This window comes from Cryptotermes secundus, unplaced genomic scaffold (genome assembly GCF_002891405.2).
Source record: "Cryptotermes secundus unplaced genomic scaffold, Csec_1.0 scaffold699, whole genome shotgun sequence".
NCBI lineage: Eukaryota > Metazoa > Arthropoda > Insecta > Blattodea > Kalotermitidae > Cryptotermes > Cryptotermes secundus.
Genome location: NW_019738883.1, coordinates 34,683 through 60,533, shown reverse-complemented (window position 1 = coordinate 60,533; position 25,851 = coordinate 34,683). Strand labels below are relative to the sequence as shown.

The 25,851-nt window shown below is 36.8% G+C and overlaps 2 protein-coding genes across 2 annotated transcripts in view; one reads left to right on the top strand and one right to left on the bottom strand.

Annotated features, from left to right (window-relative positions):
• Positions 1 to 1,653: 1,653 nt before the first annotated feature.
• LOC111871255 (AP-1 complex subunit beta-1) overlaps positions 1,654 to 25,851 on the top strand; it is a 45,679-nt gene continuing 21,481 nt past the window's right edge. The window contains exons 1-4 of the mRNA XM_023864229.2: positions 1,654 to 1,868; positions 19,827 to 19,948; positions 23,189 to 23,359; positions 24,571 to 24,816. Of these exons, the coding sequence (XP_023719997.1) occupies positions 19,841 to 19,948; positions 23,189 to 23,359; positions 24,571 to 24,816 (525 nt within the window). The 5' untranslated portion in view covers positions 1,654 to 1,868; positions 19,827 to 19,840. The remainder of the gene's footprint in view (positions 1,869 to 19,826; positions 19,949 to 23,188; positions 23,360 to 24,570; positions 24,817 to 25,851) is intronic.
• Positions 9,729 to 13,885, bottom strand: LOC111871252 (putative uncharacterized protein DDB_G0282129). The gene is made up of 4 exons (XM_023864224.1): positions 13,711 to 13,885; positions 13,001 to 13,178; positions 10,379 to 12,542; positions 9,729 to 9,812 (listed from the first exon to the last, which is right to left on the bottom strand). The coding sequence occupies exons 1-4, from the start codon at positions 13,883 to 13,885 to the stop codon at positions 9,729 to 9,731; spliced, it is 2,601 nt and encodes an 866-aa protein (XP_023719992.1).

Below are 25,851 nucleotides of genomic sequence, written 5' to 3'. Positions count from 1 at the left end.
GGTAAGCTTTGGCAGATCATCTGATAAGGCATCACCTTGGGTGGGGGTGGTGGGTGTCTTTTTGCTGTTTGCTATATAGTCTGAGATACAGCACTCTGAAATAAACCCCCAAACTTTTTGCTTTTTTATTTATATGTTTAATTGGTTAATATGTCAAGTCATACAGTCATGAACAATCATTTGACTTGGGTAGACCATGAATCCATCAACCAAGAAGTCAATAAAATTTTAATTACCAGAATAAGCATAAGCAACCGGACATAAATATTTATATATTTATTTACCTCAAACTATGTAGTGTGGAATGGTCTGATGATCTGTTTCTATGTTCATTCAGTGTCAAATTATGGTATAATGTTTTGGGGTAATTCGCCACATAATGGATCTATTTTTATAACCCAGAAACGAATTGTAAGAATTATCATGGAAGCTAAAGCAAAGGATTCCTGTAAGGAAATGTTTATTAAACTTCAAATTTTAACTCTTTATTTCGAATACATTTTTTCAACTCTTACGTTTGTTGTAAAGCATAAGGATTTATTTACATTAAATGTTGAATTACATAAATACCTGCCAAAAACTGGGCTTTCGTGTTCCTTTAGCAAGTCTAACTAATGTTAAAAAAGGAGTACATTATTCGGAATTACATTATTTAACTCTCTACCCCTCAATATCATATTTTTTCAACTCATGTTTGTTGTAAAGCATAACGATTTATTCACAACAAATATCAATCTGTATAAAATAAATACCCACTAAAAATTGGACTTTCATGTTCCTTTAGTAATTCTAACTAAAGTTCAAAAAGGAGTACATTATTCTAGTATTACATTATTTAACTCTGTACCCCTCACTATCAAGCAACCTCTACATGACATTAATAAATTTAAACATAAATTGATAAGAGTTTCTTATAGAAAACTCTTTTTATTCTGTTGAAGAGCATAAATGAGGGGAGATTATGGCTTCGTTTGTAATAATATTGCTGCCTTTACCTGGAAATAAGACAGCGTGTGTGGTCTGGTGGTCAGCGTTTCTGGCTATTGATCGAAAGGTCCAGGTTCAATTCATGGCGCTACCAAGATCCTTCATGAGTGGGTCTGCAACGGGTCAACTCAGCCACGTGTTAATAACTGAGGACGTATTTCCTTGAAATAGCGGCTCCGGTCTAGAAAACCGAAATTAACGGCAGTGGTGATTCGTTGCGCTGACCACGCGACACCCTCTACCCGCAAAAGTTGGCACTAAACTTCGCTGACAAGCGGCGGTCGCTCGGTCGGTATAGTTCGCTTACGAACTAAAATCACGGAGTTTATTTTGTTTTTATGTTTTACCTGGAAAGACCGTCGGGCACTACAACCACGAACGAACCAAGACTAATGTACCGACTGGTCCCGACCAAGGCTTGAACCCGGAAACTGTCGAATACGAACCTGGAGTGCTAACAACTCGACAGCGACGTTCACTATGAACACTCCATTCATGCTCATCCCGACTTATCGCTGTTATGAGAAGTAGCATATTTTATGTAAAATAAAAACAAATGCGACCAAACTAGTCAATTTCCAATTAGCATTTGACAGGAGGCTGAAAATTTCGACGGCCATCTTTCCCATTTCGGGGTTGGCAGTTCTGAACGTTGTAAGGAGGCGTGTTCTCTCGTGCCTCTTCATTCGTGGATACCGTCAACGTCTGAGGCATCCACGGTCGTCAGGGTTGACAGTGTAATGGTGCTTGCTTGAATTTAATGTTAAAGTTGCTTTTACAATACAATTTTCTGTACGTACTCCAGGACGCTGCAGTGGAAAATTATTATATTTGTCATTAGGAGCATCGAACAGAACATTCTGAAGTAAAAAGTGTACAAGGTACGTTTGTTATACAAGGAGATGTAACTTCTAGAAAGTAATTTATTTCGTGCGATACTCCAACACGCAAAGTGTATAATGAAATTAATTGTTTCAACTCTGGATTTGATACATTAATAACTGAAGTATACAGATTGAATTTGTGTTTATAACTGACTTCTCCAAGCTAGGTATGATAAGTTTTAAATGCTATTTCAAATCTGAAATGGCAGTAAGTGAGGTGTTATGCATATATTTCTTTTGACCAGTTGTTTCCCTTGGTTGCACTGATTAGCCATGTGTATAATTCGTTGTTTTGATGTGACTTTGGAGGCGTGTAGGCCCCGTAGCTAATTTCAGGCTTCTGTGTGATTTTCCATGGCACTTTATCACAATCATTCACATTTTGATAGTTGGTCGTTACAGGTGGACCGTAATAAACATATTGGGGAACTTTGTATCCTGCATGTGTTATATTAAAATACCCATTTGCATAACCTGTTTTAGGAGGGCTGTATTTGGTGTAGGAAGTGTTTGTGTAACCACTGGAATAGTCATTGTACACAGGAGGATTATAACTGGTATAATCAGACACATAACCTGTATAAGAGCCAGAACCATCTCCATAACCAGTGTCAGTATAACCACTGTTGATGTTTCCTTCATCGGGGAGCAGCACAGATCGTGCTTGTACCATGAATCCTTGTTCACTTAGTTGACTGGCTGAGTTGAATGTCAGAACAGCTACATTATTTTCAGTCAGGATTTCAGGCGATGGATGAGAAAGATTGCAGAATCTGTAATTGAACATTTTTTTGTGAATATGATAGCAGTAGAAATGTGGGAAGGAAAAAGTAAAAAATTAAATGTAAATTGGCTGCAACATTCACCCATTGTCGCCCTCCTTAAGGTGTGATGACTTACAAGCTGAAATGTAGTAGATAAGCATCTTGTGAAACAGTTTCAGTCATAAAGAAATTCTGAAGGTGTTCGTTATTACTTTGTATAATTTAAATGTGCTGAGATGACGTTTAAGTGTACTTGATGTCCGATTGTTCAGGGCAGAAGATTGTGATTCAGACCACTGTCTGGTGGTGGAAAAAGTTAGGGAGTTAGGGAGAGACTGACAGTGAGTAAACAAACAACACACAGGTTTTTTATGGAGAGGTTCAGTCTCAATGAATTAAACAAGATAAGAGGGTAAAGAGCAGTATCATGTTGAAAAGACAAGTAGGTTCAGAGCTATGGAAACCTTAGATGCTGAGGTGGATATTAATAGAGCTTGGGAAACTGTTAGAGAGAATATCAAAATTTCAGCCAAGAGAGTCTAGGTTATTATGAACTGAAGGAGCATAAGCCATGGTTTGACGAAGAATGCTCAACATTATTAGATCAAAAGAAACAAGCCAAATTGCAGTTGTTACAGGAACCAAGTGAAATAAATGGGGACAGTATTCCAGAGCTGTTACTGGGTAACGCCTTCGCAAACAAAACACGTGCTCATGGAAACGCTGGGAGCAACAATAAAAGATGTGTGTTTTTTTGTTTGTCCCTGCCAAAATGTTATAAGCAAGGGACAGGGTAAGAAGTTAGTCAGTTGTATGGGAGTCTGTAAAGAGAAGACTTGGTTGATGCAACTTACCAATTAAAATTCTATGCATATATGCCCTAGCCTATCCATATTTGTTATATTTTATTGACCTTAAAGAAGATTCTGTTTTATGTATATGTGTATACCCCCCCACCCTGAAGTAATAGTTGTTACTGGTGCAAAATATGTTCATTCAGTTCTAAAACTTTCCATTTATTTTAAACTTTTCTGGTAGGATAGCAAAATGAAGCCATGGTTATAAACATCCCTACATTTTAGACTTTTCTTACAAGGAAATATATTGGGCAGATGTTTGCGTGTATAGTCCTCACTGTGGATTTTGTTCAGTTTTATTTTAATTAATCTGTTTAGCATTGTGAATGTTCCAAATTCAGTTTTATTCTATTTAAATGAGCCAACCTAATTTTGTTAGTGTTCCAGATCCAGTCAGAATGTTGTCCAGTGACTTATATAACTGATCATGCGTGTATGTGTGTGTGAATCAATATGCTTGATGGCCGATGTTTGGAATGAAGGGAAGTAATTAACTTTTGGTCTGCTTGACGGTATTATATTACATGGCAAGCAGTGCAGTTCATGCATGGGAATTTGTTTATGATTTGTCAGCAATAGGCAGCAGTTATCAGCTCCATTATCCATTTATTCCCATTTTCAGTTTTTTTTTCTTCCCCTTGGCACTACAGCCCCTGTGGGCCTAGGCCTACCTCCATGAACTTCTCCGTTCACTTGGGTTTTTCTAGATCTTAGACATTTGGTAGGACTCCTTCGGCGGGTGATCAGCTCGTCGCAAGACCTCTACCTGTGCACAAACAAAGAAAGACGCACACACACAAACTAAACATCAATGCCCTGAGTGGAATTCGAACCCACAATCTCGGTTTCCAAGCGAGCGAAGACAGTACATGCCTTAGACTGCTCAGCTACTGTGACTGGCCCCATTTTCAGTTAGTGAACAGTGTTTTACATCATGGTGGGGTGTACTTAGAGCAATGTTCTATATGACACATATGTGAAATATGGACCTACTAGAAAGTATCAGTGAAAATTTTTAACATAAGTTTCATGTTGAAAAAGTTCCCAGCAGAGAGACAGTTCCTAATTTGGTGAATAAACTTAGACAATAAACAAAAACATAAGCTTCGAGTGCTTACTGAAGAGAAGTTGGATGACACAAGGGCCAGACTTGAACATACATATAAAAAATCACAGAAACGTCTAGCCCAAGAGACTGGAGTGTCAAAGTCTGGTGCAAGAACGGCAACACAGTTGCTGATGCCATCCAATGAAAGTTGGTGTCTGGTGTGCTGTAAGTGCAAGAAGGATTGTTGTACTTTTAACGAAACACTTAATTGTGAAAAATATCTAAGTGTAGAAAGGACAGCATTTTCAGCACCACCTGTGATTTGTGAATTGTAATTACTTCATTCCAAATGTTATCGGACGTCACGCATGCTGATTCATCAGCAAAATTCATAGGCTACTCGCAGCAAGCAGCGCACCGGTTGCCGCGAAGCACAGAGCTGTGGACCCAGTCTACACAGTAAAAATATTCCCTATATATACATCAGTAGTCCATGTACTACATGATCATTCCCTATTTTTAATTGGTGCTTTTTGTTCTATAAGAAAACTCAGGCTTTAGGTATTATGCCCATGCATGTTTCCATTTCGGCTATCTTCAGTAACTTTTGAATAAATGCAGTTTATGAATTTTCTTGAAACATGAAATGAACATCATTTCACTGGAATTTGTCCCACCTTTTTAAATTTTAGTTTTCTGCTATCAGTTACACCAGCATAACAACTAGGAACTTATGACATGGTGAAATACTAGTCCTATGTAATGTAGGTGTTATACCTAGTACAGCCCTGTTCACATTCTTATAACCTGATTTTCTTGGGACCCATCTTAATATTATCTTCCTGTTGCTGCCTTGGCTTTACAGGTTGCCTATTTCCAAAAGGTTTCCCTCAGAAGTATGCATTTATTTTTTGTCTCCCTCACCTAGGCTACATGTTCAGCCCGTTATGACCTTATGTCATGATTGTAGGTGACTTATTTAAATAATGAAGTTCTTCTTTATACAGTATCGTCCATGCCCTGCTTCATGTCTCTGAAACCAAGATATTTGCTTTTCATCTAATATATAAACAATATAAAATGTATTATGCTTACTTGTCCTTAAATGACAGTTTTCCATCAGATAGTGTGTACACCTGAACGGAGTCAATTTCACAATCAAATAATCCAGGCTGGAGGTTCACCTCAGTTAGTTGCAACAAAAGTCGTTTCCCTCGCTCTCCAAAGATTGTTATCACACAGTGTAAATTAGCAGCATTGTGTTCATCCACCACAAAATGGTATGGTGGTTTGATGTCTGAAGTTACTTGAATGGTCTGGGAACAGCTCAGATTTTCACCATTTGGTGTACTTGTTGTTGTTGCTCCAGTTGTGGTTGTTTCAGCTGTTGGAGGTGTTGTTGATGTGATATTTGTAGTTGTACTTGGTGGTGCTATTGGTATGGCTTGGCGTGCATGTTGTGATTGGCCATTGGAATGTTGACTATTCCCACCAAGGGGAACTCTGACTACATTTGGTTGTATGCGAGCATGTGCTCCGAGTTCAAAAAATGATAATGCCAACATATATGAAATTATAATAAGTTCCATGTTGAATCAGCTGTTTCTGCTTCAGTAAACTGTTAAGCTGTGTTAAGGCCGTCACTGTATGATACTGTGATGTTTTGCCCTGACTTGCCTATCCAAGTAATCTGGTACCAGCATAATTTCTAATACATGTAAGAGAGAAAGTGCTGAATTGCATCATGACCTGCATAGTTGTATTTAATAAGCTGTGTGAAGCATGTAGGAATCTTCATATCAGGTTTTAAATTTGTTACCTGTGCTGTAAGTTTCATTATATGATTGATAAACTTTTTTAGCTTTGAAATAATCTTGGCTTTATACGAGACAAACTCCGTCTTAAGTGAAACAATTTAATTGTAGTTCTTCCTTCTTTCCTTCCTCCACACTACATGTTTCAGCCCTAAATGGCCATCATCAGGTGTATATTCTTACGTAGATGCTACACTGCCCGTAGTTTAAAATTTAAAACACCAGTCTTTTCAGTTGTATGTATGTATGTATAAAAAAAATAATTAAAATGAAATTTAAATTAAAATTTGGAAAAGAACGGAAAATTTAAAGACATTTTAATTTGAAATTGAAGTTTTAAAAAGTGCCAATTTTGGAAATCAAATTGACGTGTGTAGGTTAACAAAGATTTTATACATACATACAATTGAAAAGACTGGTGTTTTAAATTTTAAACTAGGGGCAGTGTAGCAGCTACGTAAGAATATACACCTGATGATGGCCATTTAGGGCTAAAACATGTAGTATGGAGGAAGGAAAGAAGAACTACAATTAAATTGTTGCACTTAAGATGGAGTTTGTCTCATATATTGTGTGAGTGTAACAGGATGCTTAAATATAATATTGTAATCTTGGCTTATTAATGTTCTTTTACAGAGAAATAGTAAACATCTACTTCCCTCTTTTCTACCATGTTATGTTACATTCTAAAAAAGGCTTTGCAAGTATATCAATATTGTATGTGCCAAATGCTGCTTAAATTATGAAATATGGTATCATAGCATCATACCTATTACCTGATTTCTGTAAACAGAATTGTTCAGCTAATGAGTTACAGTATGGTGATGCTTTGTTCTCTTTGCATACTACAAACATTGAATGGTAACCACCCAACTGACCCATTAAGTGTCCTTCAGGTATTATATTTCAAAGGTTAATCACTGCAAACAGCATTGTTCCTTATGATCAACCCGTTCAATAGATTCAGCATCATTGTCATACTAGGGTCAATTTTAATATTATCACCCGCCTTTGTCTTGGTCTTGAAGATGCAGTGTTCCAAGTGTTTAACAATATTTTGTTTTCATTTTTCTCTCTCTCTCTCTTTTTTTTTACATGTAGAGCTGTTAATATTCAGTGACCATGAGATAAGCAAATATAACAGCCGTTTCTAAGAATTGGCTCAGTAAATACATTCCCACAGGAACACATTCCCGCATGCAACAATAGAGGTACTGTTGGAAACTGTGTTTTCCAGTTGGTCCATACAAAGGGGTTATAAGGTGGACAATTGAAGCAAGAATAGTTCAGAGGCTTAAACTTGACAGTGGTCAAGCATATGACCGTTAAAGTGACTAGACTGCTGTTGGAGCAGGAGCTACTAATGACAGGGCATGATCTACTGTTCTGCGCCTGGACTGACAACAGATTTATTACTGCTGACTGTGACTCTGGCAAACAACAGACCTGTCTTGTCATCAGAGAGAGGGCCCCACATCAACAAGCCTACAACTGTCTGACAGTAATAAAGATCTGGGCTTAAGCCCCAGATAGGTGCTTTATTCCAAGACAGACTGGCCCACTGACTGCCATATGTAACATAACTTTGACTTGGAAGGATAGTTCAGTCAGAAGGGAGTTGCCATTCATAGAGGACTTGAGCCAGGAAGCAGAGGAATAGTCATTCTTAAAAGCTGTTACCAGGCAACTCCTAGTGAAGACACTGCAGTCTGAAAAAGACTTAACGTGTGCACTAGTGATTTATTAAGTGTGTGGAAATTAGCAGTGGTGCAATAATTAAGTGGAATTATGAATTGTGGGTTAAAATTATCAATAAATCTAATATCCATTCCAAAATCCTGTCTATAGTCACTCCATTCTGTGTGACAATATATTCATACATTGTGCTTTCACTCAAACAGAATTAAGTGGAGAGTATGAATTGGAAGTCTTGTCATTATGTAATTCATTATAAGTCTTGACATTACATAATTTCCTCCATTCCCCTGTCCATTTCTTTGAGGGCCATTATTCTCCTTAGTACTCTTTCTTGAGTATTTTCAGCAGTGTTTTTCCCTCAGAGGCAGAACAGGTTTCACACACACACAGTAAACATGTGTGCATTTTATTTCCATGTTTTAAAACATGTCATTTTTTCAAATAGCAACTTTTCCCATTAACATGCCATTTTATGAACAAGAATAAAATGTATATTGGATTTTTAAAAAGCATTATTGGTGAATTTGCATTTATGTGTGATCTTTATGTTCAGTTATTGCATAATCAATTCCTTAATTCCTAGTGTTCATCTTGTGATGTACGCCTGTTGCAGAAATGAACATTAAAATTTATAATTTATAGCAGCAGTGTTCACTGAGGTAATTTGGGTAGAGGAATGTATTATTTGTTGTCGTGCCTTGTTGAATATTTGGCACTCAACATGTCTGGATTAAGTACATATTACATATATGTACTACACAATCTTTCTTGACAGGGTGAATTGGGTTTGCCTCACTGTGAGTGAAACATGAAGCCAGTAGTGGAACTTGGCTATATGTAGTATTCAGATTAACAGAGAGACTGTCTACTGCCTTGCTACACAATATCTGTATAATTATTTATCTTGTATGTGTATGAGTGTACTGAAAATGACATGCTGTAATACATGTCAGTTCTCTTTGTGTATCTGTTCTTATAAGTGTACATAAAGATAGCTAACAGGTGTTTTGCAAATGTGGCAGAGTTCAGATATTTGGGAATGACTGTAACAAATCAAAATTTGATTCAGGAGGAAATTAAGAGGAGATTAAATTTGCTTGCTAACCTTTTGTCTTCTCATCTGCTGTCTAAAAACATAAAAATTAGAATATACAAAACTATAATTTTGCCTATGGTTCTGTATGGGTGTGAAACTTGGTCTCTGACATTAAGGGTGGAACATAAACTGATTGTGTTTGAGAACAGGGTGCTGAGGGGAATATTTGAACTGAAGAGAGAGGAAGTGACAGGAGGTTGGAGAAAACTGCATAATGAGCTTCTTAACTTGTACTCTTCTCCAAGTATAATTAGAATGATCAAGTCAAGGAGGTTGAGATGGGCAGGGCATGTTCACAAATGGGGGAGAAGCTGAATGGATGTAGGATATTGGTGGGAAAGCCAGAAGGAAAGAGACCACTAGGAAGATCAAGACATAGGTGGGTGGACAATATTAAAATGGATCTTAGAGATATAGGATGTGGTGGTATGAAGTGGATTGATTATCTTGGGATAAGGACCAGTGGAGGAATCTTGTGAACATGGTGATAAACGTTTGGGTTCCATAAAATGGTGGGAAGTTCTTGACTAGGTGCACAGTTGGCGGCTTCTCAGGAAGGGCTCAGCTCCACGAAGTTAGTTTAGTTAATTATTCTTGTAAATGTTACAGTATTGAACTGTGGTGTTGAAATATCCACTTGAACAGGGGGTTCTTCTGCACAGTACTGAAGGGAAAAATAAACAATATAAATCATATAAAAGAAGGTTTTGCCATACTTGTAATTATGGAAGTGGTGATGGAATTGGCTTGTCGTTATGAGGCACCTCATTTTAATTTGGATTGAGGTATCAGCTGTCTTGAAGTATTTAGTTGTTTCCATTGGTCTTTATTGGTAGTACAGTGAAGTAAAGCATGATCACTTCTTTGTTCCTTTACAATTCATTGTACATATGGCTGCCATTGACCATAACCTCTTGTTATATAATCTTTGAATGAACCAGCATGAAGGAATAATGGTAAATGAAGTAATGGGTACTTTAATATTTTTATTATGGCCCATTTAAGCATACATAAATATACAAAATCATTCATGAGTAAGAAATTAAGAAAATGTAAGGTATGATATGTTACGTAGATGTATATGCTAATTCATTCCTTAGATGTCAAATCTGAATCTTGAAATAGTGTAATGGCCTTATTTTAAAAAATAAATGGTTTGTGAATATAAACTGGAGCTGTATTTCGTACTAAAATTTTTGTCATATTGAATTTTGTTGATGTTTTCATTACATTGATTTCATCTTTATTTTCAGAAGGTTCATTGTTGATGGTTTTGTTTTCTGTTATGTTGGGAAAGAGATATTTGTTATTATTTGTAAATTTGCTATTCTCACGATAAGTTGTCTGATTGCCTAAAATGTTATTGAATTTATTAATGACAGGAAACATAATCTTCTTTTCTGAAGGAACGTCATTCAGCAGACTTGATTGATCAGATATAATGTTCAGAGCAAGATTACTAGCCATGTTTTGGTATTCTTGAAATTTGTCATTGTCACTAAGCTGATAAGCACTAGGCTGACTACTGATTTTCTGATAATCATCCATTTCTTTAATGGGGGGGTGAATTAATTTGTTCACATACTGGTTTGTTTGGTCTGTCTTTTGATCAGTAATCTGATTATGTATGAGGTGCATTAAATTATTTTCAATTTTATTGGCTTTGCCTGTATCACTGAAGTGATTACTTGCAGAATTGATAATTGCATCTATGGGTATACTGGGTTGATCTTTCTTTTGATCATTGGCTTCACTCTTTGCAGTATGAATCGCATGACCCATGGGTTGACTGACTTGTGTATACTGTGGATGAAAGAATGAATGAAATCCTTTAACAGATTGACTTGGTTGGTCATTTTCTTGCTGAATGAGCTGTGTGCTGACAGGATGAATTGACTGAGTTGCAAGTGGACTGATTTGAACATTTTGTTGTGACATTTGAGTGCTTGTAGGGTCTATTATGTAATTTGCCAGTTCACTGGATGGTCCATTCTGTTGGCCTTGAACCTGATTTACTGGTGCTGTATTTAGTAGATTCATCAAGTGCTTCATTTGATCATTCTGTTGAAAATTGTCTGCTTTATTAGCAGGGTCGTTATTTTGCACTGTCAGTTGAAGTAACATATCTGTCAGTTGATTTGTCTGATCAGTTTGTTGTATCACCTGATCTCTTGCTCCTTGATGTAGCTGATTTGATTGATGTACATACTTCTGAGTGCCTCTGAGTTGACTTATGTCACTGATTAATTGATTCTGTTGTCCTTGAACCTGATTTTCTGCTGCTGTAATTAGTAGTTTCAGCAGTTGCTTCATTTGAGCATTCTGTTGGAAATTGTCTGCTTTATTAGCATGGTCGTTATTTTGCACTGTCAGTTGAAGTAGCTTATCTGTCAGTTGATTTGTCTGATCAGTTTGTTGTATCATCTGATCTCTTGCTCCTTGATGTAGCTGATTTGGTTGATGTACATAATTCTGAGTGTTTGTAAGTTGACTTATTATGTGACTGATTAATTGATTTTGTGCTTGATTCAGTTGATGAGTAAATTGATTACTCACAGAATTATTGAACTGATTCATAGGTTGATTTCTGTGGTCATTCAGGCGTTGATTAAAATCATTTCCTACCAAGTGATTGATGTGTTGATTTAAATGTTCATTTTGTTGAATAAACTGATTTTCAAGTGTGTGATCTGTAGTATGGCTCATTTGGCCATTTTGTTGTTGATTTCCTGTGGGATGTAATTTGACATTCTGTTGGTTTCCCTTAGATTGATTCACAGGTTTGTTCAGCGGACTGTTCTGTTCCATGAACTGGTTTCCTGTCTGATGATTCACAAGTTGGCTTGAAAGGCTATTATGTTGTTGAGAAAACATATTTTCCACACCGTTTCTTTGATGATGAAGCTGATTATTCATGGGCTGATTAAATTGGCGGACTTTATGATTCAACTGATTATTTTCTTCTTCATTCAGCTCACTGTTTAAATCATGGTTAAATGTGTGATCAGTAGGCCTATTTAATTTGTTCTTGAGATTGTTGAAGTCATCTTTGCTGTCCACATTATTGTAGTCTTCATAATAGTCAGAATCTTCAGATACTTCCTCATGAATCAACTCATCTGAAGTACCGGAGGATAGCTTCTCAGAAAGTGATTTTGATTTAAGAGGATTTAGTAGTTTATGTATTACATTCACCTCATTCTGAGAGTGGCCAAGGTGTATAATATTTTCTTTCCTTGTTGGCAGTCTTCTTGTTAGTTCATTTCTGCCAGTATTATTTTGTGGAATGACAGTAGCCTCAAGGTCAAAGTGACCTGTAGCTATGGTTGATGTAACAACTGCAACATTGGTATCACTCAGTAGCTTAATTCCTGTCTGAAACGAACTACAAACCCTGGAAATTAAAATAATAGTATTATTTAACAGACACTTTCTGGAAGATAGTAGGATTAATTTAATTTGAACAGGTTATATTATTCTTGCACGCTGAACATAAGTAAATATTCTGTCTTGCTGATAGTTTGTAAATGTTGAAATAAATTGAACTGTAGTACTGTTCATTGGGGTTTGCTAAACTGTGCTGGGGTATGAACATTGGACTGCACAGGATTGAGGTTAGATTTTTCTAAGGGACCCAAGGGAGTAGGTATCTTCCCTCTAACTTGGGGACGTAAACAAATGCAGTTTCTGAAATGTTACATTCTCTGGATTTTAGAATTCTGGAAGATGGACAAAGTCCAAAATCCCAGTAATTCTGATTGAATATTTAAGTTCTTGAGCACTGTTCTGCATATACTATTTATTCTTTGTGAAATCATTAAATATAATGTAATGTTTGCTCAGAGTACTTACTCACTGACTTGAACAAGATCACCAGTCACAGTGAAATTGTAGATTCGTACAGTTCCCATAGAACAGTTTCTAGCTTCATGTGATGATGTGCTTACATAACCTGGTCGCTGAATTACAACATTGTGTAGCTGCAGTTCTATACGTGAGTTTGGTGGCCCTTCCAGGGTGAACACACAATCTGATAGTCAGATAACAGGGAGGCCTCAATAAGTAACAGAATTAAAATAATTTAATGGAATTGAAATGTATATAAATTGAAATTTATGCTGAAAATTATTTATGGTGTTAAAATTATTTTGTGATTGCTATGAAAATCAAGGTTTGTAACTTCAATAAAATAGAGCCATTTTAATATGTGAATCAGAATTCAGTATGTTCATGTTATAACTACATTTCAAAAATGCTTTATAGTATTGTTTTTGGTACTTGTCATGGGAGGGAGTTCCAAAACACTGGCATCAGCTTATCTCATCCTGTTCACTTTCTGTTATAATGACATTTTTTAACCTCTTGTTGTTGGTATAATACATTTAAACTTTATTTTATTGTATAAATTAGGCACTGTGGTAATTAGCAGAAGATAACACAATGGATGATAGGAGCAATTGTGTCTAAATGCCATACTTAAGCTCTTTCATATAGGATAGTGTTGATGCCTCTTGTTGGACTGACCTCTTTATAGAGGTGTAGTTTAATATTTCACAACATACCTGGGTGGTCTGCATATTGTGCTTCATCATTTCTTGCCATAAACTTGCTAGTGTAGCGGTATACAGATGACAAGGGAGATGCAGGGTTTGCGAATTCTATCTTAAATACTGAGTAACATGGCCACAGTGGTATTACAGCAGTTTGAGAGCAACAGTACTCTACTGTGGCAGCCATGATGACGCACACCAAGCCTCTGAAAGGAAGGTATTTCAAAAGTAATTAAATGCCCCATGTTATGCTTCAGAGAATGCATAATCAACCCATACCCTAATTGGTTTCTTTATATGAGTTGTTTGAAGAAAGTACTTATAGGGGAGGAGATTGTGATGAAATTAATATTGGCAGTCTACAGCAAAAGTTGTTGGACAAATTTTGTATTGGTTTGTATCTGTCCAGTATAACCCATGCTTGGTGCAAAGCTAAATTCAGAATTTTTTCTCAAAAATAGTTTGCTGCACAAAATACTGTTATGTGACATGGAATATAGGCTTCACTATGCTTTAAAACTTAAACGTTCTTCATTGTGGTAAATATTTAGCAAGATATAAGGAACAGTAATATGTGTTAACTGTGTAAATTTATATCATTTATATTGGTAGATTGCAGTGTACTATGTTATGATACTGTGTAGTATGGTAGGTGGTCACCATTGCTTTGGAGGAACCTGCTGCCATCCTCTTCAGGGTAGAAGTGATTTGAAACATACATTTCCATTACCATGAAAATCGCAAATCTTATGTAGTGATGTTAGCTCCAGTACATTGGATTTGTGTGTGCAATAAATGAGTGTCATAGCCAGTGATATAGCAAAATATATTATTAATATAATTGGTTATATGTCTGTAAATTTGTAATAAATTTGATTCAGTTAATTTGGGTAATTTAATGAAAATTATATTAATTTAAGTTTTATAGTAATGTTCTTTTTAAATTATGTTTAGTAATTAAAATCTTATTAGGTTTTTTATTTTATATTATTATTTGTGTTAATTGATTAATATAAGTAATTTTAATTGTGTAACTCGTGTAATTTAGTATATGTATCTGGACACATCTATTCTCAAAGAGACTGTTTCCACATCCTAGGTTTTTTACCTGTAAGGATAAATGAAAAATAAAGGAATGGAATGAATGAATGAATTTGTTAAGAGTACCCCTTTTGAGTGTTGTTTATTGTCACTTCTTTTGTTCTCTGTAATCCCGCATAAAATTCTTTGCACCAGTTTTATTTAATAATTAATGCAGCTTGATTTTACGTGAATATTTTTATCTTCACACTATTCTTAGTGCTTTATATATAAGATATTGACATTGTCATTAAGTAACTGACTTAAAAAAGTCACACTATTCTGAATGTATTGGATATATAATGAAATTAACCAGAATGTTATAGTATATGTTTCCAAAATGCTTCAAGGTTTAACAAATCATTTTGTGGAGGATGATTTATAGTAAGCAGTGGTTGGTTTATGTCTTTCGTAATATAACAAGTTTGTGAGCATGCATCTGATCAGTTATTATTTTGTGTCTTCTCGGTTTTAGAATCATTTTCTTAACAAAAGTTGGTTGTGTTTTTGCTATTAAATACAATTTGTGATTTATGAAATCAGTGACAAATGTGACTTACTTTGTGAGTAGAGCCATGCTGCAGTTTATTGATCACTGTGACAACTAAAAGCAGCATGAAAGCTGCTGCTTCCTATTGAGATCTGAGGTTACATAAGCTCCATTAAAAATTTTTTAAGTACCAGCATACAATACCATGAGGGCTTCCCACCTTCATTTCATCACAGATTTTCTATATGTATTATGCAATACTGTTTTCAGTTAAATATGACATGCTTAAGAAACATGTTTCTGAATTAAACAATAATTTGTAGCTTGTAATAGAATCTCAGGTTTAAAATATGGTTTAGTATTATGTTATTTCTTAGAAATAAGTATACAGAAATATATGTTACAGCTGATGAAAACTGAGAACTTTGCCATCCTTTCCTGCATGCACTGTGTATATGTATTCAATGATAGAAGAAGTTTAGTTACCCTGCAGTTGTCTTTGCTGTAACAGTTGAGTTGTGAGACTCAGAATTACTGGCTTTTTGGACTTTGTCCATTGTCTGGTATTTTGGAAACTAGAAAACACAACATTTAGAAATTTGTTCCCAACTAAGTAGATATCTCCCCCCCCATCTGAGGATGGAAACAGATCCAGTTTCAGAAACCTTGTGTGTTCTAGTTTCTAGAATACTGGGAGATGGGCAAAGTCCAAAAAAGAACAATAATTCTGAGTGTTGTATACCATCGTCACAACCCTTTAGAATCTAGTTGAATTGTGAGGCTTGCAATTTTTCATGCCAGGTGTTTGCTGTTTGAATCTGTAAGGTCTATATGATATAAAAAAGTTACAATTTATGAATAATATAGCCTTTAATAGGTCTTGTTGAAAATTGAGACTTCTTTCCCCTTTAATTCCTTGACTTATGATCCATGACTGCATATGCATTTGCTCTACTAGTTGTTGCATGTTATTTGTTGGGCAGTAATGACGTTACCCCAGAAATGCTACAGGAGAGTTACATGGAGATTGCACATAGAAATGATCGAAGCCAAGGCCTTCAGAACATTCATTAGAGTATATCCCCTATTTGAAAGTGAGCGATTGAGCGCTAACATTAAAATGACCCTCCACAAAGCTCTTATTAGATCTGTAATGACTTATGCTAGTCCCGCCTGGGAATTTGCGGCAGACACTCATCTAGTGAGATTGCAGCGCCTGCAAATCAAGGTTCTCTGCACCATTTGCAATTTTCCAAGGCACATACCGGTCTGCGATGTGCATATGGCATTTAAAATCTTGTACGTATATGACTATGTAACAAAATTATGCAGGAAACAAGCAGAAGTCATACAAAATCATGAAAATGAAAATGTTCACAACATTGGACAAGGCGAAGCCCGACACAGAAAGTATAAGAGGCTTAAACTTGGTGGCGGTCAGGCTTACTACCGTTCAAGTGACTAGACTGCTGTGGTAGTGAATACTGGTAGAAATAGGGCAAAATCTGCTGCACTGAGCCTGGGTTGACAGAGGCCTTGTATATATTGTACATAGAAATAGGAATTAAGATTAGATTTGTAAATATATGTAAATACTGACAATAGACTTACTAACACAGACTATGACTGACAAATGACAGACCCGACCTCTCGTCAGAGAGGGCACACCAAATGAAGAGGACAGTAACTTTCATATAAGGAAAAAAACAAAAAAAAGACAGACAGACTGACCGTGAGTCGCAGTGTGACTTGGACTTGGACTTGGTGTTGACAGAACTGGTGGTTAGCCAGCACGGAGAGATGGACAGTTCGATATTCTAGTGAGTTGTTAACATGAAAGGACAGACTGTGAAACGACTTGCTCAACATTTTGTGTTATGGTTACGTTGAATTGTAGTTACGTTGTTGAGTAATAAAGTGATGTCACAAGAATACGCCTCGAGGTCTTATTTCACGAGTGGTCTGCAGAATACTCATCAAAATTTATATGTAACCAAAGATGAACTATGTATCCTGGGCTGTTTCAGTGTGTTGAGCATTAAGGTCTTGACACCTTCTTTAAAGTGACTACTTCACAGCCTTGAAATCTTATCTAAATGTGCAAGGGGGGTAAAACTTCCTGAGAAAGGTTGAGTCACACTCGTGAGGTATCTCCTTGGCATTTCACTGAGCCCAGGTGCCAGGCCTGTTATTTGTGTACCCATTGAGTGGGTCAAGCTGAAGTCCTGAAGATGTGAACTGATCAAAGCCGATCAAAGCAGAACAATACCACATGGAAATAACAGCGCCATGCATGCACTTATTAGCGGAATTGCTTTATGTAAAATGTTAGGTTTTCGTGACAGTGGGAGATTAAATTGTTGTCTTCTGGGTTATGATATCATTTAGTCCTTTAAGTGGATACCAGTGTTCTATAGGAACCTCCTCTGTCCGTCATGATGATGGAGGTTGAGGCAGCAGGTTACTTCCAAACATTGATATCTACCTCTAGTGGTGTATGAACTCAGAAGACTACAATCTTATATATGGTTTTATATTTCACATCACACATTTCTTGGCTTTCTGTTGAGAAGTGTTTATCTTTCAAGTACTTCTCTGCTTTCCTTGCTGTCACATGTCTGCTATTAATAATACCATTACCACCTTTATGACCACAGAATATTAATTCTGTTTTCTCGTCTATTTTGTACTGTTGGAGTATGTGTTCCTACAGTGTTAATAAGGGGCTACTTTCCTGTATGTACTATCTATGAGAGTATAATGATTGTGAAAACTTGAACTTGAGAATATCAATAATGTTTTTTTGCATGTCATCTGTGTATCACTATGGATGCGTGCTCCTGAAGAGCTGTCACAGGTTGTTGCCTAGTGAATATGAACATTCCAGCTCCAGTGAGTCCAAGAACACAATGCCAGTTTTATTGAAAATGGCTGTAATGATTCTGATTAAATTTCAATAATTTGCGGAGGCCATATCCTGAAATATAACTTCATAGATATTATCTTCCAAAAATAAAGATTCTTGCACTAGGACCAAAATGCAAGACTTTGATGTTGTCAAAACCTGCATTACTGGTCTCAGAAATTTTATTGTTATTCAGTATGCAACAGTGGTCCACCAAATAACAGTAGATTTCTTTTCTGGCATACTGTAGTTAAGGTCAGCCCCATAAGGGAAACTATGTATGGTATCTTTTGCATCAGTGATTCTACTTTCTCATATATGCATAGTATGAGAAACTATTTTGATTGTGAGAAAAAAAACTTATGTAGGGTAATTCATAGTTTTCTGTTGTATTTGTTTTTTATTTCTTATGTTTGCCTGTGATTTTTTTTTTTTTTTTTTTGCCAGAGTCTCAATAAATTCATTGGATTGACAAGTCTTCACCACCTACAGGTGTAGTATTATTCTGGTATTTAGCATGTATTGGGTCTTTCATGTTCATGATCTAACCACATGATATTGTGGCATGCAGACTCGTTGCTAGGCAATGACCATGAAAAAAGTGACTATACAACAGCTGTTGCTAGGTAGCAGCCCAGCCAACATACATGAAAGCAACAGTTGCACTGAAACAGAAAGCAGTGTTCTCTACATTATCCCTGCCAAGATGTTATAAGTAGGACAAGTGAGGAGTCAGTGGAGTTAGTGGAGTGTTAGTTGGTTGGTGAGTGATTGAGTTAGATAACCACTGGAGTTCACTTCTTGTGAGCAGTTAGTGGAGAGTTGGTTGGTGAGTTAATGAGTTAGATATCTGCTGGGGTTCATTCATTGTGAGCTGTTGCTCTGAGAAGCTGGTAGCTGAAGCCGGGGCCCATTTGGGAACCCAGAGGAAAGGGAACGTCCACCATTGGAAGTTATTATCAAGCAATGACTAATGAAGACTCAAACAGGCTAAGAAGACTTACATATGTTCTCTAGTGAACTGCTAAGTGTGGGAATTTGTAAAAGAAAATATAATTACTTATAGTCACAGATCTGCAAGAGTTCAGTAAATCCAATTACGAATCCAAACAGCATCTATAGTCACACTACATACACGTAACAGTATACATGGTTAGAAAGTTTATGGTTAATGAGAATTATGTAGCACCTTCATGATGTGGTGTTAATAAAAATACCTCCTTCCAAAGCTAGTATATGGTGTGTTGGAATATAAAATATATACATTCTGCATGTAGATCCACAGTGAGGTGTGGGAGAAATTTCTGTGTGTTAGTTTTCTATATTTCTGTGGTTCTTTTATATTTTTATGAGTATTACATATGGCACTAAGATGTATTTTGTCAGTAATCAAGATGTCAGATTTATTGTCATGAGTGATTTCATCAGCGTGAATACTAACATTGCAGTGGTTTATATTTTAATATGTGTATGTTATTTGTAATCTTACAGTTATCTGTTAATCTTGTCTCATCAGCAGTGGCATCATGATCAGTGACACTACAAGCACTGTTAGCACTATTAATTTGGTTGAATAAAAATATGTTTTGTTCTTTGCACCAAGGAAAAAAAGGCGAGTTCCTTAAAAGTAATTGTAATATTTTTTCTTTCCAGGAGTGCAACAAACAATGACAGACTCCAAATACTTTACAACCACAAAGAAGGGTGAGATATTTGAACTGAAGTCAGAACTTAACAATGACAAGAAAGAGAAGAAAAGAGAAGCTGTAAAGAAGGCTAGTATCATTATCAGATAAGATTGCTAGTAAGACGCTTTTAAATCCTACTTATTCTTCCAGAGAATTAATACTTTCTTTCAACTTGGCATGTGTAAAAAGCTGGCACTGATTTACTGTCTCTGTCAGTACATCTTTCATGTGTTCGTTATATACTGTAAATGTTTGATTAGTGGTATGGGTTACTATTTACAGTTTTTTGGCAGTTTTTTTTATTGCTAGTGGGGTGGGACTAAGTCCCTTGTACTGCGGCCACTTCTGGCCTGTTGTACCAGACTCAGATGATAGGTGAGGGTGATTGTGGAGCAATTGGTGGAATGAAGATCAGCAGGGGAAACAGAAGTACTTTGAGAAAACCTGCCCCAGCGCCACTTTGTCCACCACAAATCTCACTTGACCAGACCCGGGATCGAACCCAGGCTGCCTCAGTGGGAAGCCAGCGACTAACCTCTTAAGCTATGGCGCAGCCCTTTTTGTCAGTTACTGGATATGATTTGATCCGAGGCTAAAATTGTTGACAGATCCACCTGTCAACAGAATTAGTACTACCTGTAACCGGAATGTGCTTTGTCCTGTTGTCATAATCTCATGCTCATGGGTATGCTACTCACATTTTCAGAACTAAGCTTGCAAGTAATTTATAACAAGTGATATGGGTGACCATACAATGGGAATGTGCCATCTAATCCTTTGGAATGGGTAATCTACATTTAGGAGAAGGCCCACATCAATTACTGTGTAGTATGTGGCACATCTGTTTGCTGTAACTAGTTGATTATGCATTTATGTACTGTGATACAAGCACGAAACAAAGGCGAGTAGCTGCTGCCTTTCATACTAGTAGTAAGACCTAGAAGAGCTCAGCAATTAATGTGAGTGGCTGTGGGCTGGATAGCTGGGATTTAATTCTGATGGGCTGGACCATTCTCTTTGCCACTACTCTAGATTAGCTGTATGGCTTAGCTGTCTCCTCTCCAGTTGGTACAAAGTCAGATTATAAGCTGTTGGACTCACCTCTATCAAGTGCCAAAGTTAGGAATATGTAGAACTGTGCCTCCATTGTCCTTACATGTCATCATGATGTACTTAGGCACAGAACAACTCTGGCTTTAATAGAAACATCAGTGAAGTTCAGCAGATTTTCATTGTGAGGCTCCAGATTCTAACCCCAGTTGAGACTGGTCATCTTTAAAGAAATATTACATAGTTCTCCCCAGTCCCTCAAGATCACTGCCAGGATTGTACTTTCAGTTAGGCTGCATGCTTTATAATTGATTGCTAATAATCCTATCCATTAATGCTATGTAATTTCTGGAATTATTGTCATGAAATAAATGATCAGTACACCAAGAATGAATGAATGAATAAATAAATGTACGTAAGTGGTAATGTATACAGGTGAGACAGTATCTGCTGGCCCATCTTGTGAGTACCTATTTTTGAAATCTTGAATTTTTGCTTCAATTTATGACAAGATACAGTGTGTGTAAAATAGCGTGTTTTTAAATATATGCTGGGAAAGGGGTAGCAGAAATTCTGATGGAATTAAATTTATGTTGCTTTTTTTTAAAGACATTACCCTGAAAATATTAGGTGAAGTATTTAAATTTTGAAGTTGTTAGTTATACAGTTTTCCCCTTTCTTCAGATTATCTCTTTTAGCTCAAAACACAACATTTAAAATATTTATTTATTTATTTATTTCATCTCTATAGATCATTGTTACATGAAATAGGACAAGTCAGTTACTGTACATTGGCTGATTACAATAAGAGAATAAGGTTACAATACTTACAATTGTTTACACTAGATTACAGTAGATTACAATAGTTAAGATTTCATATAGTGTGAGGTGGAATCCATATGTGTATTAGGTCCCCTCGGCACGTTGGCTTCCATAGTCCTATTGTACCTGTACTGGTGATAATGCTTATGGAGAATTTGATGGAATGAGGATTGGCAGGGGAAACTGAAGTACTCGGGGGGGGGGACCTGCCCCAGCGCCACTTTGTCCATCACAAATCCCACTTGACTAGACCACAGCAGTGGGAAGCCAGCGACTAACTGCTTAAGCTATGGCGCGACCTTTGAGATAATATTGGTGAATTTGGTGATAGCACTGGTATAACGTTTCACTGTAGATTCTACACTGCAACATCTCATTACATCTGTTCTCCCTTCCTGGTGCAGCTTCTTGGCATCTGCAGTCTCTTAGAGTAGCCCATTCAGGTACATCTCTGACTGTGTTATCTTGGTTGCTGGAAGAAAGAAAGGAAAACTGCACAGTAGGGATTCCCAAAACTGATTATTCATGAATTATGTGATTATAATTGATTAGTGTTTGTCTCACATGAGAGAAACTCATCAACTTTATAAAAACAATGATCCAGTAGGTAAGTTTTCAAAGCGTTTTTGAACTTTTACGAGTATAGTACCAGTATTTCTTTAATATATCATGGCAGATTATTTAGCAGTCGAAGTCCTACATTATCCTCTAAGGATAGTGGTATCCTTGCATTTCTTAAAACATTAGGTCTTTAAGTGATGTATAATTTTCAAATTACCCCCCAAATTTGCCAGTACTGTTTCATTTATTGTAATCTTTACACCATTACATACTTGAGTTTTTCCAACTCTGATACAGATGGCTGGACCCGCAGCTCAGATGGGAGAGACAAGAAATGCATGTAAAATTGGGAAGAGTGGGAAAGGTATAAGAGGCCAGCATTATGCTGATTCTTATGGAGGTTGGTTATGGTGATTGGTGAAGGATGAAAATGACTTAGGTTTGCATCCATTGGCAGGCTTCAGTATTAACAGTATTGAACCTTTAATTATATTTCTTGCTGGATATGCAACTGAGGCGATGGGGCAAGAAGTGTAAAGGAACATTGATGGAGAAACCCCTTGAAAAGCAACCATTGTGAAGAGTGGGAAGGGTATGAGAGGGTAACATTAGTCTGTTTCTTAGGAAGGTGGGTGGTGAGAATCTGGGTTGGATAAAAGTGGCTCAGAATTGTATCCGTTGGCAGGATTCATTATTATCAGTAAATAAAATTAATGTTCTAGTGTTGGAGTTGGAGAGTTTCAGTAAAGCATAACTTACGGAGCAGTCATGTACTAATATTGCAAGAGTGTTTCAATTTCATGTGCTGAAGTTTATTGAAACAGAATTACATTCTGTATTATTTAATCTGTTTCAGTCATTAATGCTGAAATGTAAATATTTAATTGTTTCTAGGTGATTGCATCCATGACTGTTGGGAAGGATGTGTCAGCTTTGTTCCCAGATGTGGTCAACTGTATGCAGACAGACAACTTAGAGCTGAAGAAATTGGTATATCTGTATCTAATGAATTATGCCAAGAGCCAACCAGACATGGCCATCATGGCGGTGAACACCTTTGTGAAGGTACTAGCAGTCACATTTCACTAATTACCAGTACTTTCTTTATACAGATATTTATAAGCAGAAAGTTTCTGTTGTGGTTTGTGCTGTGGAAATTATCATAGTGTAATGCTTAGCAGTTCCTCAGGAACATCCTGCTGTTCCTTTACAGCCTCCAACTTTTCTTGATTGGTCTCCAAATTCATGGTGTCCACATGGGCCATCATCGTTTTGTGAAGGGCATCTGACTTGGCCATCATTTCTTCTTTCAGGTGTCCTTGGTCGGCTTTCATTTCCTTTAGGTTGGCGTTATTTTTACAGTCATCTTTTCTGTGGTTCCATTATTGTGCCATTTTTGTAGGCCTATGATACAACCAACTACTGAAGTCTTCAATCCAATAACTTACTCAGTTCAATGCCACTTCTGACACCCGTTGTCACATGATGGAGTGACTGTAGACTGGGTTTGCATTGGTAATTGGATTTATTGAACACTAATTCATGCACTCAGCAGTTCACTACAGTACATCCTAAGCCTTCTTAATCTGCTGTGTCTTCACCAGTCATCTGGTAGTGGCTTCCAACTCCGTAGATCCCTCATCTTCCATGTTCATATTTTTACTGGTCAGCAACTGTCTCACAAATAACTAAACTCTAGACTTATTCTGCTTATAACACCTTAGCAAGGACCACACAGAAAACACATCTAACAGCCCTTCTGTTGTTATGTCATGCAGCTGTCATGCACACTGCATAGAGGACACTGCTTCCCAATTATTCCATTGGTGTGTGTCAGGAATCTCTTGCCTAGCAAAGGGCACTGTTTACAGAGTCATTACTTAGCAATGGGTCTACATGCTACAGTATGTTTACTCTGTATCAACTTGGCAGATGGTTTAAAGAAACTCCATTTCAAATTTCAAATTTTTATTAACCAGTTTTTTCCCCTAGAAAGAAAGGTGTTAGTGTGTGATATGGGGAGGTGGTAGTTGTTTTATGTTTTTAACAAAATTATGCCCTCATAATGGTGGAAACATGTGCTCGTTAAATAAATGAACAGCAAAAGTCAGTATAATATAAAATTAAGGTATTGTTTGGGAAGTTTCTTTTTATATATTATTCATTTGTGTTTTAGAGGAAAAGTGCTGGTACAGTGAATCATTGTACACTACCAGACAGGTATTCTGGCACTGATATTTACTTGCTACAATATGAGGAAATGCTTGTGTTTTCAGGATTGTGAAGATCCAAATCCTTTGATTCGAGCTTTGGCAGTTCGTACAATGGGTTGTATTCGTGTGGACAAGATCACAGAATACTTGTGTGAACCACTGAGGAAATGTCTCAAAGATGAAGATCCATATGTCCGAAAAACAGCAGCGGTCTGTGTGGCAAAGTTGTATGATATAAATGCCCAATTAGTGGAAGACCAAGGCTTCCTTGATCAGCTGAAAGACCTTCTGTCAGATTCTAACCCTATGGTTGGTATTATAATATTAATCATTCCATGATCATGGCCCAGATCTCTGCATTGGAATATGTTGCATGTCATAAGTAGCTGGTAGCCACATTAAAATATTTTCCAAGCCTTCTGTGATCCCTACTGGAGTCTGTGATTTCTTTGCTGCATTTTAAACAGCAAGTTCAGATTCTTTATCAGCAGGTAGGATGAATTTTTCCCAGAGACACATGATATGCAGCTAGAATTGTTATTTCATGTAATTGTGTTACATGACACATTCCCAAGGTGAAGAAAAATTTCATTTCAATTGACAGATTCTTCCCTGTAATTTGTAAGGAACACTACGCCATGATTGAAATATTTATGAAATATACATGAAAACATGTCATGTTTATTTTTTAATTTACTCCAGAAACACATGGCCAAGATTTAGTCTGTGAAGGGTGAAACATGATCAGGATGAACTAATTTTGTAGTGATTGTCCATATGATCATATTTTTCTTAAACTAGATTAACAAGCAAGTTGGCACAATAAGTAACACTTCTGACTTGCACGTGTATATACAAGGTACCCACTAACAAGTAAGTTGGTGCAATGAGTAACACTTCTAAATTGTACGTGTATATACAAAGTGCCCACTTTGGCCGGGACACTGACTGTCCTGACTGAGGGTTTTGTGGTTTTTCATATTCCCTGCAAAAAAATGTAGGGATGCTACCTTAAATTATGTCATGACTGGTTCCTTCCCTGTTTTCTCAAATTCATTATTTATGATCATCCAGTCATTGAACACTGTGGAGTCTTGAGTTACTGATAATGTAGGCCGCGCCATAGCTCTAGCAGTTAGTCACTGGCTTCCCACTGCGGCAGCCCAGGTTCGATCCTGGGTCTGGTCAAGTGGGATTTGTGGTGGACAAAGTTGCGCTGGGGCAGGTTTTCTCTGAGTACTTCGGTTTCCCCTGCCAATCTTCATTCCACCAATTGCTCCACAATCACCTTCACCTATCATCTGGGGCTGGTACAATAGGCCAGAAGTGGCCTCAGTACAAGGG